The sequence below is a fragment of the Acinonyx jubatus genome, chromosome A3 (genome assembly GCF_027475565.1).
Source record: "Acinonyx jubatus isolate Ajub_Pintada_27869175 chromosome A3, VMU_Ajub_asm_v1.0, whole genome shotgun sequence".
Classification (NCBI taxonomy): Eukaryota; Metazoa; Chordata; class Mammalia; order Carnivora; family Felidae; genus Acinonyx; species Acinonyx jubatus.
This window is the reverse complement of record NC_069388.1, coordinates 76,989,670-77,003,247: the sequence shown is the minus strand read 5'-3', so window position 1 is coordinate 77,003,247 and position 13,578 is coordinate 76,989,670. Positions and strand designations below refer to the sequence as shown.

The 13,578-nt window shown below is 42.7% G+C and overlaps 1 protein-coding gene across 15 annotated transcripts in view; it reads left to right on the top strand.

Annotated features, from left to right (window-relative positions):
- The window catches only part of BCL11A (BCL11 transcription factor A), a 101,614-nt gene extending 90,564 nt beyond the window's left edge, over positions 1–11,050 (top strand). For 8 of the 15 annotated variants that reach the window (XM_027072398.2, XM_027072401.2, XM_053200630.1 and 5 more), the window contains one exon: positions 673–9,946. In XM_027072398.2, coding sequence (XP_026928199.1) covers positions 673–2,693 — 2,021 coding nt within the window. In that variant the 3' untranslated portion in view covers positions 2,694–9,946. Of the gene's footprint in view, positions 1–672; positions 9,947–10,540 lie in introns of those variants that run through there. The other 7 variants (XM_027072402.2, XM_015070522.3, XM_053200633.1 and 4 more) reach the window with 4 other exon arrangements.
- The last annotated feature ends 2,528 nt before the right edge of the window (positions 11,051–13,578 follow it).

Here is a 13,578-nt window from a genome sequence, read left to right as displayed (position 1 = left end):
CTCTCTTCCTTGGAATTATTTTAGGAGTACCTTCCCATTTTTAACAATATCAACAATTACTGTGTTTCAGGCTAAGATTAAAAGCATCTCCAGGGCCATAGAGAACTGTAACGAGTTGACCTTCTCTTTTTTGATATCCCTATGAAATGATTGCCTGTTTAGAAAGTTCACCTGCCACCCAGGGGAGAATAGAACGATGGGATTTAGGAAGCAGAAAAGTTTCCCTTAGGTCACCTTGTCCAAGGCCCTCACTTAACAAATGAGGAAACAGAGGCACAGAGATGAAATAGCTTGCCCCAAATAGCTTGTCACAGCTGGTGACAGATTGGAGAGTTCAGAAGAAGAGGTTTGCTGAGGTTCCTTAGAATGTAGGGATCCTCATTCTCAAGCTTGAATTGGTGCAGATTTCTCTGCTTTGGAGATTGGATTTAAAATTCTTAGAACCGAATGAAATGGCAGCAAGACCAATTCGACAAATATTTATTGGGCACCAGCCACCAGATGAACCAGGCACCAATTCTAGGCACAGGGAATATTATAGATCAGTGAGGGCTTAGGCCTGTGGGGTGGAGGGCTGGGGGCAGGGAAGGCTGGAGGTGAACCATAAATAAGCAATTGCTAACGTCCTCCTCCGCGATTAAACATTGATGTTGGTGTTGTATTATTTTGCAGGTAAAGATGAGCCCAGCAGCTACACATGTACAACTTGCAAACAGCCATTCACCAGTGCATGGTTTCTCTTGCAACACGCACAGAACACTCATGGATTAAGAATCTACTTAGAAAGCGAACACGGAAGTCCCCTGACCCCGCGGGTTGGTATCCCTTCAGGACTAGGTGCAGAATGTCCTTCCCAGCCACCTCTCCATGGGATTCATATTGCAGACAATAACCCCTTTAACCTGCTAAGAATACCAGGATCAGTATCGAGAGAGGCTTCCGGCCTGGCAGAAGGGCGCTTTCCACCCACTCCCCCCCTGTTTAGTCCACCACCGAGACATCACTTGGACCCCCACCGCATAGAGCGCCTGGGGGCGGAAGAGATGGCCCTGGCCACCCATCACCCGAGTGCCTTTGACAGGGTGCTGCGGTTGAATCCAATGGCTATGGAGCCTCCCGCCATGGATTTCTCTAGGAGACTTAGAGAGCTGGCAGGGAACACGTCTAGCCCACCGCTGTCCCCAGGCCGGCCCAGCCCTATGCAAAGGTTACTGCAACCATTCCAGCCAGGTAGCAAGCCACCCTTCCTGGCGACGCCCCCCCTCCCTCCTCTGCAATCCGCCCCTCCTCCCTCCCAGCCCCCGGTCAAGTCCAAGTCATGCGAGTTCTGCGGCAAGACGTTCAAATTTCAGAGCAACCTCGTGGTGCACCGGCGCAGCCACACGGGCGAGAAGCCCTACAAGTGCAACCTGTGCGACCACGCGTGCACGCAGGCCAGCAAGCTGAAGCGCCACATGAAGACGCACATGCACAAGTCATCCCCCATGACGGTCAAGTCCGACGACGGCCTCTCCACCGCCAGCTCCCCGGAACCCGGCACCAGCGACCTGGTGGGCAGCGCCAGCAGCGCGCTCAAGTCTGTGGTGGCCAAGTTCAAGAGCGAGAACGACCCCAACCTGATCCCGGAGAATGGGGACGAGGAGGAAGAGGAGGACGACGAGGAAGAGGAAGAAGAGGAGGAAGAGGAGGAGGAGGAGCTGACGGAGAGCGAGAGGGTGGACTACGGCTTCGGGCTGAGCCTGGAGGCGGCGCGCCACCACGAGAACAGCTCGCGGGGCGCGGTGGTGGGCGTGGGCGACGAGGGCCGCGCCCTGCCTGATGTCATGCAGGGCATGGTGCTCAGCTCCATGCAGCACTTCAGCGAGGCCTTCCACCAGGTCCTGGGCGAGAAACACAAGCGCGGCCACCTGGCCGAGGCCGAGGGCCACAGGGACACTTGCGACGAAGACTCGGTGGCCGGCGAGTCGGACCGCATAGACGATGGCACTGTTAACGGCCGCGGCTGCTCCCCGGGCGAGTCGGCCTCGGGGGGCCTGTCCAAAAAGCTGCTGCTGGGCAGCCCCAGCTCGCTGAGCCCCTTCTCCAAGCGCATCAAGCTCGAGAAGGAGTTCGACTTGCCCCCGGCCGCGATGCCCAACACGGAGAACGTGTACTCGCAGTGGCTCGCTGGCTACGCGGCCTCCAGGCAGCTCAAAGATCCCTTCCTTAGCTTCGGAGACTCCAGACAATCGCCTTTCGCCTCCTCGTCGGAGCACTCCTCGGAGAACGGGAGCTTGCGCTTCTCCACGCCGCCCGGGGAGCTGGACGGAGGGATCTCGGGGCGCAGCGGCACGGGAAGTGGAGGGAGCACGCCCCATATTAGTGGTCCGGGCCCGGGCAGGCCCAGCTCAAAAGAGGGCAGACGCAGCGACACTTGTGAGTACTGTGGGAAAGTCTTCAAGAACTGTAGCAATCTCACTGTCCACAGGAGAAGCCACACGGGCGAAAGGCCTTATAAATGCGAGCTGTGCAACTATGCCTGTGCCCAGAGTAGCAAGCTCACCAGGCACATGAAAACGCATGGCCAGGTGGGGAAGGACGTTTACAAATGTGAAATTTGTAAGATGCCTTTTAGCGTGTACAGTACCCTGGAGAAACACATGAAAAAATGGCACAGTGATCGAGTGTTGAATAATGATATAAAAACTGAATAGAGGTATATTAATACCCCTCCCTCACTCCCACCTGACACCTCCTTTTTTCACCACCCCCCCTTCCCCATCGCCCTCCAGCCCCACTCCCTGTAGGATTTTTTTCTAGTCCCATGTGATTAAACAAACAAACAAACAGAAGTAACGGAAGCTAAGAATATGAGAGTGCTTGTCACCAGCACACCTGTTTTTTTTTTTTCTTTTTCTTTTTTTCTTTTTCTTTTTTTCCTTTATGTTCTCACCGTTTGAATGCATGATCTGTATGGGGCAATACTATTGCATTTTACGCAAACTTTGAGCCTTTCTCTTGTGCAATAATTTACATGTTGTGTATGTTTTTTTTTTTTAAACTTAGACAGCATGTATGGTATGTTATGGCTATTTTAAATTGTCCCCGATTCGTTGCTGAGCAAACATGTTGCTGTTTCCAGTTCCGTTCTGAGAGAAAAAGAGAGAGAGAGAGAAAAAGACCATGCTGCATACATTCTGTAATACATATCATGTACAGTTTTATTTTATAACGTGAGGAGGAAAAACAGTCTTTGGGTTAACCCTCTAAAGACAGAATAGACAGCACTGAAAGAAAATCTCTATGAGCTAAATGTCTGTCTCTAGAGGGTTAAATGTATCAATTGGAGAGGAAAAAAAAAAGGCCTTGAATTGACAAATTTTAACAGAAAAACAAAACAAGCTTATTCTATCATTTGGTTTTAAAATATGAGTGCCTTGGATCTATTAAAACCACGTTGATGGTTCTTTCTACTTGTTATAAACTTGTAGCTTAATTCAGCATTGGGCGAGGTAAGAAATCTTAGGACCTAGCATATAATTCTATATTGTATTTCTCACAACAATGGCTACCTAAAAATATGACCCACTATGTCCTAGTTAATCATCATTTTCCCTTTAGTTTAATCTTATAAGCAAAACTGATTATACCAGTATAAACGCTATTTTGCTCCTGGTGAGAGCTTAAAAGAAATGGGCTGTTTTGCCCAAAGTTTTATTATTTTTTTTAAATGATGATTAAATTGAATGTGCAACGTGCAAAAGCCCCGGAATACAATTAAATACATTAGTAAGGAATTCATTTTATGAAGATAACTTAAATAATGTCTGTTCAAAAAATTCTGGCACCAAAAGAAATAGATCCAGATCTACTTGGTTGTCAAAGGGACAATCAAATGATAAACTTTAAGACCTCGTAGACCATATTAAAAAGAAGAGACTGACAATAAGGTTTGACAGGAGGGTAACAGAGGAAGAAAATACGTGATCTTTTAGCACAACGTGGTACTATTTGCCATTTTAAACTAGAACAGGTGTATAAGCTAATATTGATACAATGATGATTAACTATGAATTCTTAAGACTTGTGTTTAAATGTGACATTCTTAAAAAAGAAGAGAAAGAATTTTAAGAGTAGCAGTATATATGTCTGTGCTCCCTAAAAGTTGTACTTCATTTCTTTTCCATACACTGTGTGCTATTTGTGTTAACATGGAAGAGGATTCATTGTTTTTATTTTATTTTTTTAATTTTTTCTTTTTTATTAAGCTAGCATCTGCCCCAGTTGGTGTTCAAATAGCACTTGACTCTGCCTGTAATATCTGTATCTTTTCTCTAATCAGAGATACAGAGGTTGAGTATAAAATAAACCTGCTCAGATAGGACAATTAAGTGCACTGTACAATTTTCCCAGTTTACAGGTCTATACTTAAGGGAAAAGTTGCAAGAATGCTGAAAAAAAAAAAATTGAACACAATCTCATTGATGAGCATTTTTAAAAAAAAAAAACTAAAAAAAAAAAAAACTTTGCCAGCCATTTACTTGACTAATGAGCTTACTTACTCGGACTCAACATTGCAAGCGCTGTGAATGGAAAACAGAATACACTTAACATAGAAATGAATGATTGCTTTCGCTTCTACAGTGCAAGGATTTTTTTGTACAAAACTTTTTTAAATATAAATGTTAAGAAAAAAAATTTTTTTAAAAAACACTTCATTATGTTTAGGGGGGAACTGCATTTTAGGGTTCCATTGTCTTGGTGGTGTTACAAGACTTGTTATCCATTTAAAAATGGTAGTGGAAATTCTATGCCTTGGATACACACCGCTCTTCAGGTTGTAAAAAAAAAAAAAAACATACATTGGGGAAAGGTTTAAGATTATATAGTACTTAAATATAGGAAAATGCACACTCATGTTGATTCCTATGCTAAAACACATTTATGGTCTTTTTTCTGTATTTCTAGAATGGTATTTGAATTAAATGTTCATCTAGTGTTAGGCACTATAGTATTTATATTGAAGCTTGTATTTTTAATTGTTGCTTGTTCTCTTAAAAGGTATCAATGTACCTTTTTTGGTAGTGGAAAAAAAAAAAAGACAGGCTGCCACAGTATATTTTTTTAATTTGGCAGGATAATATAGTGCAAATTATTTGTATGCTTCAAAAAAAAAAAAAGAGAGACAAACAAAAAAGTGTGACATTGTACAGATGAGAAGCCATATAATGGCGGTTTGGGGGAGCCTGCTAGAATGTCACACGGATGGCTGTCATAGGGGTTGTACATATCCTTTTTCGTTCCTTTTTCCTGCTGCCATACTGTATGCAGTACTGCAAGCTGATAACGTTGGTTTGTTATGTAGTGTGCTTTTTGTCCCTTTCCTTCTATCACCCTACATTCCAGCATCTTACCTTCATATGCAGTAAAAGAAAGAAAGAAAAAAAAGGAAAAAAAAAAACAAAAACAATGTTTTGCAGTTTTTTTCATTGCCAAAAACTAAATGGTGCTTTATATTTAGATTGGAAAGAATTTCATATGCAAAGCATATTAAAGAGAAAGCCCGCTTTAGTCAATACTTTTTTGTAAATGGCAATGCAGAATATTTTGTTATTGGCCTTTTCTATTCCTGTAATGAAAGCTGTTTGTCGTAACTTGAAATTTTATCTTTTACTATGGGAGTCACTATTTATTATTGCTTATGTGCCCTGTTCAAAACAGAGGCACTTAATTTGATCTTTTATTTTTCTTTGTTTTTATTTTTTTTTTATTTGGATGACCAAAGGTCATTACAACCTGGCTTTTTATTGTATTTGTTTCTGGTCTTTGTTAAGTTCTATTGGAAAAACCACTGTCTGTGTTTTTTTGGCAGTTGTCTGCATTAACCTGTTCATACACCCATTTTGTCCCTTTATTGAAAAAAATAAAAAAAATTAAAGTACACAATGTAAGCTTCTTGTGTCCTCATTTGACACACTCTGTAAATTACTTTCAAGAAAATAACAGGTTTTAAGAGAAGGCCAGTCAGTCTTTTTCAGGATTATTTCTATGGGCATTTTGATGCGTGCATTATACCCTAAAGGAACATAAAGTGCTTACTATATTAAAATAGACATATCTCAAAACATGGAAATAGTTTTTAGATTTTATAGTTCTAGAATAATTTTCAAGAAATGGAAAGTGTTTTCAGTCTGATGTTAAAAACTTTCCCTTCATGTCTTAACAATAATCCATCCAGATATAAATGAAAAATTGACTGGTAATAGCATCTTAAACTTTTATTTCCTTTGGATTTTTTGCTGTTCTTGTTGTCTGAAAGTTCTTTTCTATTCTCCCTCCCCTGCCCTATCTTAGAACATAATGTAAAAAAAGATTTTTTAAAAAGTTAGCTCTTTCATTTCCATATGAGTCTTTCTTCATACCAAAAATAACATCACCCTCCCCCCCCCCCATAAATATCCAGAAACAAAGGCATCATGTTAACGAGAGAAAGAGAGAGAGAGAAGTAACCAGTAGTTCAGCCAGATGTGGCAAATCTGTGGAATCAGCCACTGATTTCCTGAGATATATGGTGGTTTGCCTTGTGATCCTGTGATCTTAGGGACCAGAGATGGGACAGATCTTTTAGAACTTTTTATAGTGTCTTCCTGACTGGTAGCAAATGAGAGGGGGGAATATGCTTCCGTGATCTTTTGCCCAACCAACAGATTTATGAATGAAACATAGCCTTTGAAAAGTAAGTTAGGTCCATTATAAAAACCCCTCCTTAGAAATCTGTGTTGTCAGTTTTACAAATACTGCATGCTGCAGCATCTATTTGCTTTATTAAAATACATACTTCTGTGATACTGTCTCCCTGTTCCCAGTGTAGATGAATGGATACAACGTTGTTCTTCTTTTTGTAAAAACCAAAACAAAAGCCGTTCTGTTGTCTTCTTGTGGTAGCATTTTCGTTGCTCAGTTCTTATGCCCTGGTGCCTGTGAGGTGGCCTTTTCATGTAATGCCTTTTATCTGAGACAGGAATAGTTTTATCCTTCTAAAATACACAGAAAGTAGGTGTATTTTTTTTAAAGCCAGTTTGGGTGGGAAGCAGAGAGTGGAGGCAGAGAGGAATCCCGTGAGAGAAGATTTGGGGTTGGGTACAGGGGCTGGGATCAGATGGATGTATCTCGCAGAACTTGATAATTGGCAGTGACCTGAGAGGAGATATTTGTGTTTTGAATTAGGTTACTTCACAACTGAATCCAGAATGCTATTCAAGATAGAAATATTCTCCAGTGCCATGCCAGTTTGCGATGTGGTGACTTCTGCTCCACCGTATTAAATGTCCATAAAACCACTGTGTGTCCCTATTACTCTTTTATTAGGAGCTATGAGTGCAGCTGTGCAAGTTTTATATACAGTGTTCATTTTAATTTTTCAATATATGATGCTCTTAGCATAATTAGGTTTTGCATCCTGACAGACAGAATTAATGGTAGATACTGTATACTTACTTGTATGTTCAAATTTCTTAAATCAAATGGGGAATGGGGAGGGGTGCAAACATGTGGTGATAAATCACAGATTATGTTTGATTTACATGGTCCCAAAGTTAAATAAATTTATCGGGAGACACGTTCTTCAGGGTACTCAGTCTCCTGGCTTATTGAAGCCCTCTTATAAAATATGATTTCTGAAGCTGAGTGAACAATACGAGCATGAAAATCTAGGCAATAAAAATATAACTTATAACTGACATCTGTATCTGGAACCCCCGAATTAAAAATCTTAATGCAAAATAACAAAAAACATTTCCAACAGAGGATGAATTCGAGATTTTTTTAAAATGAGGAAATGCTGAGGATACTAACAGTTTTCAGAATTCTCAAGTTTATGCGACACCCCAGATATGTTGATGCAATGTTCTTTACCCACCTGAACTCTTAACGCGTCAATGTTCCTTTTTATCTTCATTTTGAGAACAGCTTCATAATAAACAGGAGTACAGCAAATACTATTTCTCACAGATTTTAACTTAGAAACCCTCCCAGTGCGTGGGCTCTCCCCATCCTGAGACCATTTCCTATCTTCTCTTTGTTTAGGACCCTACAAAAGGACTGAAGCCAAATCATTGCAAAGGTGGCTAAGAAGTGGGGTGAACACTTGTTTCTTCATTTGTACCAGCCATGGCAGGAAGTGTGGAGTAGTTGAGTTTTTCCCAGGGCATTCTGTGCTAGAACTGTTTATTTAAATACCATTTTTGTGTGTGTAATAAGTCCATACTGTATACGTTCATGATGCTGGAAGTGAGGATTTGAAAGGCAGTGGCAGTGGGAGTTAGATATCGTTTCATTTGGAGAAATAAGGAAATGAGGAGGTTTATTCACAGACACTAAAAGTTTGTTCAAAGGTGCTGGGATATTTCAGGCTTTCCTGAAAAGGAGTTGAGGAGCCTCAGGCCCCATCCTGTCCTGCTTCGAACACTTCAGAGTGAGAGGGAGGAAATACGGTGTTTTCTTTTTCTTTCTTTCTTTCTTTCTTTCTTTCTTTCTTTCTTTCTTTCTTTCTTCCTCTTTCCCCTGCTCCGCGCGTGCACACACTAACATGAGTTCTTAGGACTGTGTTGTAGTCGTGTTCTCTTCATTAAGATTCTGTTACTCCATCGTCCCTGGGCCTGGTGTGTTCAAGAATGTACCCATCCATTCTCTTTTCTTTTTCAGACAACTTCCCATTTAAAACAAAAAAAAAAAAAAAGAAAGAAAAAGAGAGAAAGAAACGAAAGAAATGTGGGAATTTTGCCAGTGTGAGGATGGGATTGGCAGTGTTCTTTAAACCTGCTTGGAAAAATATTTTTTAAAAGACCGTTAACTTTTTAACAGGCACGAGGCACTTAGCAAATTTTCCTAAGTGTCTCCTAAGGCCCTGCCGCTTTCCCAATTAAAACTAAATGAACCCATGTTTAGAGCAACGGACATCAGAACACACAGCCAGAATTGGGATTCTGGACGTTTATTCCAGGGCTGCTCTAGCTACAAATTGTAGACATGGGTTGTTGGGTGTGCACTTTTCCTTGCTGTCATCTTGTTATCCCATTAGCCCTCTGTTTCATTGAGTAAAACACATGGCCAGTGAATCAGCCTTTAGGGGGGATGGGTCTGTTTCTCTCTCTCTCTCTATTTCCCAGTGTCATCTGTGGTCATGGGAAGCGATTAATTCCTCCCTTCCAAAAGGGGAAAGGAGATCAGTACAGTTCACCTGGGTCATTTGTACTCAAGATCCTAAACTTGCCTGAACAACTCCAACGGTTGATCCAAATACTGTTTTTCCTTTCTGTAAAGTGGCAAAGACTACTTAAAGGGAGCATATATATTAGGTCCTTGTGATTCAGCAGAAAGGGCAAATTAAGCGATTTCCCCAATGTCTCTCCTCTAACGCAGGACACCCCCCCCCCCCCCCCCCCCCGCCCAAACCCATAGGGGGCTGTGCTTTTCAATAACGTAGAGCGTGGTACATGCCCAGGCCGTATTTTGTCTGTTAGAGCTTTCAATACTGGTAGCAGGTCTGACAAAGGGGTTCGATGGGGGTATCAGCCAGAGGGGCCTCCACGACAGTGGCAGGGCTGGACTGGGAACGGGGTTCCCCAGAGCCCACCTGGACACAGGAGGCCCCTCAGCCCTGGTCTCCACTGCGCAGGGGGCATTCGAGAGAGCAGCTGAGCTCCAGACCCTGGGCCTCCTGCGGCGCCAAGTCTGGGGAGAGGAGGCCCCAGGCCCCTGCTTCGGGTCGCCATGGCAACGAGCCCTGGAATGCCACAGTGGTAGCCCTCTTCCTCGGCACATCCGGACTCCCAGTTCTGCTGCTTCAAGTCAATGTAACACAGCAAAGGGAGGAACCCCGGAGGAGAATAACCACTCCCTTCTTCCCTTCACCATTGCCTTCCCCCTTTACCAAAAAGAAAAAAAAAAAAAAGAAAAGAAAAGAAAACTGCATGTTTGAAAGAAACTACAGGCAGTTTTTGGTGCAATTTGGGAGCAACTATTTTGGGTTCTGGTTTCCTCTTCAGGGATGTGTTCGCCTCTTGTAAATCGTTGGCTGCTTTGACGTTGAACTTGATGACATTTCATGTTTTCGTTGTGCTGCTTTTACATCAATTTTGAGTTTTTGTTTCTTTATAATTTTATTATTATTTTAAGGAAATGTCCCCCTTCCCTCCTCCCTCCCCTGTTCTCCTCAACCAAAGGACTGTTTCCTACTCAGTTTTCTCAGTCATAAGGGAAAGTGTTTCCTTCCAGGTGTGTCCCAAGTTTATTAGGACTACCATACGATTGGGATCGGGTAGCGGGTCTGGGTCCTCTGTTGGGAAGGCAGGGAGGGAGGCATGGGAAAGGTACTCAGGGGGCAGAGATTTGGGGGGAGGGGACAGAGTTTGAAATCATGTTTAAAGATGCCAGTGGCTCAACCTGTGGTTGATTTAAGTTATAATTTTAAAGAGCTAGTTAGAGAACAGAAAATCACTGGGCCAAGTCACACCTGTACTTTTTTTTTTTTCCCCTTCCTCTGTCTCCAACCTCCTTCTAGGTTCTTCACACACCCCCATTCGGCGTAGTACCCAGAGAGCTCAAGATGTGTGGCAGTTTTCGGATGGAAGCTCGAGAGCCCTTAAGTTCTGAGAAAATTTGAAGTCCCCAGGGGCGGGGTGGACGCGTGCTGCCCAGCCGACATCTGCGTGGCCTGTCATCCTGCTAGTTTGTGATGTTTTCCGACAGTAGCCTCCAAGAAGCCGTTGTGCGAAGACAGAGTCCTGCAGAGTCCTTCCTGCCCAGGCCTGCAGTGCCATTTTATTTATATTTTTTAAAAAAAAGTAAAAGCAAAAAAACAGACCCACATTGGAACGGTGAATCAGTCCCATATAGAGGGCCCATGGACCATCGCTGTCCTGAGTGACGTCCTGGCCCTTTTGAAACCAGCCAATCTAATTACCTGTATTGTGGAATCGAGCATGAGTCCCCCAACCCCTTGTTTCTATACATTCTATGTTGTCTTTTAAAAAGTGTGCTTAACATTGACACAATAAATGTTGGAGCTTTAGGTGGTGTTTGCTTGTTCTTTAATTATTGATGCTTATAAGACAATGCAGCTGCTTATGACTTTGTATTTCTGTACCCGTTTCCTGCAGACATCCATGGGGTGGGTAGGAGGAACAGATTTGAGGAATGGGTAGGAGATGTAGGAGGGGAAGGAGGTTACTGCTTATCAGATGGCATAAATTTTCAAGGAGAATCAACATGCAAAACTTGGGAATAAATCATAGCAATATCATAATTAATGTAGTAGTAGTGCTGCTGTTTATTAATGCTGAAGTGTGGTTTTCCTAACTGTCTGACTTATAATTTGCATACCATTAAATAATGCATAATATGGCACGCTGAATTCTGTTTTTCAAATATATGCTTTTGGTGGCTACCATGCAGGATTTGAATTTGTCTTTTAATTTAGCTCAAGAAAGATAACGTCACTGGGTTAGTGGTAAATCCCAAAGAAGGTGATAAATGTCAGTAGCGACTTATTAAATATTCCAATTTTAGGTTCCCAAACCTTTGGCAAATATATCTTAATACAGACAAACAAACACACGTAAAACTTCTTTATTACTTACATTAACTAACACCAGGAAATTTGGGGCAGATTTTATAAGGGGGAAAATTGTAGGAGGAAAGAGGTTCACATCAGAACACACGATTATAATCGTGACGTCCATTGCTTGGAAATTAGTGACACGAATAAGTTAGGTCTACAAACAGGTGATAAAAATCCCTTCTGGTCCAGTTAATTTGCGAAGAACTTTTCTCAATTTGGTGTTTCCTATTGCCTGGAGAACCAGAAGAGAGCTAGAAACAATATAGCATATTAAAATAGGTTTATAAATAATAGAACTCAGACACCTGTGTATTATAGATTTACATATTGGCTGTGAACGTAAGTGAGGAAAATCTTACCCACTCACCACCCTCTGGCTAGATTGCCTAGCCTCATGAGAAGTTAGCAAGATAATTGGCATCTGGATTCTTTCCTGCTTATTCATCATAAATAATGACTTCTTACAGTACTCTATTGCCTTATACTTTATATAGTGCTTTCATGTACCTTATTTCATCTGATCCTCGTTGGGACAGACCTCACAACTTGCACTCTGTGGGTGAGAAGATCGAGGCCAGGACAATCAGGGAGGAGAGGAGGGAAGCCAGGTGTTCTGGTGTCTAGTCCAGAACTGATTTCACTGAACTCTATAACTTATCAAAGAGCGTGTCTCTCCCTGTGTTAGCACACAAGCCATAGATGTTCATGAACATACCCAAGTATGGCTTACACACACACACACACACACACACACACACATCAAGGATGTCCATAGGTAAGGGCACACAAAGTTGTCTCTTTCTACCAACAGCTGTGTGCACTGCAGGAGGGACTGGGAACAAGGGTCCCTCCTTGCCATCTCTCCCTGGTGTCTTTTCCACGACAGATAAATAACCCTGATTGACTAGGTGGCCTTGATGAGTTTTTGAGAGTTCCTCCCACCTAGGTGAGATGGGACTTCCAAACAAGCGTCATTTCATGGAGCAACACTCTCCCTGCCCTATGCTCTGCCTTTGTGTTGCTGAAACCTGAGACCAATAGGGGTTCTGTGACAGCATCCTCCCTGAATGTGCTAAGCTCCTTGCTGATACCTTGAAAAAGTGACACCTTCAAAAGGGACACCCGACTGACACAGAACTATCAGGTGTTTTTTTGGACAACTAGGCCTTGGGAACTGCAGTTGGTGTTCACTACACTCTCATTTCTGGTCTATGTTTTTACCTCTGCCTCTTATTTCTTCTCAGAGTCAGAGAGCCACTGGGCAATTGCAAGTTTCTGGATAATTGTAAATAACTGGACCCATTGTAAATAAATGGATATTTCTGGGAGTGGGATTTTTGTTTTTTTGAGGGGGTGGGGGAGGAGTGAGGGAGTGGGTACAGGGTATCATTCCTTCCTCCCCCTTTTGGAAAAGCAAGATGCTTCACTAAAAAAAGAAAAGACCGTCTCTTTCTCCCCTATCTTTTTTAGCTGAAAGAGAATAAGAGTTCATTTATGAGATTCATTATGAAATGACCGTGTTGTGCTAGTGCTAGAACTTTTGAAAACCCACACAGGATTGATGATTTGGGAAGACATCTCCCTGTGTGATATGTCAAGGTCGTGGTTATCCGTGAATGGTGGAAGCCGAAGAAAGGACTGACAAATCTGATCGGGGTCCTCACTGTGCCCTCTCCTGAGAGTGAAACTTCAAACTGCAGAGAGATTAATTGGTTGCCCAGCGTGTACTGAGCACGGATTAGAGGACATAGTCTCGGGTGCTCGGGAGGGTGGGGACCAAATACGGGACATTGTGCTTACCCTCCCAAGCCTGGTCTATAAACATTAATTCTGTGGTCTGTCCAGACTGTCACACTAAACAAAAAGGTCTGGTTCGACTTCTGAGTCCGTGATGGCAAGACTTAGCTCCCATGACAGCACCCAGGCTTTTGAATACTGGCAGTGTTGGAGAAACAAATGATCGTATCAAAAACTGGTGG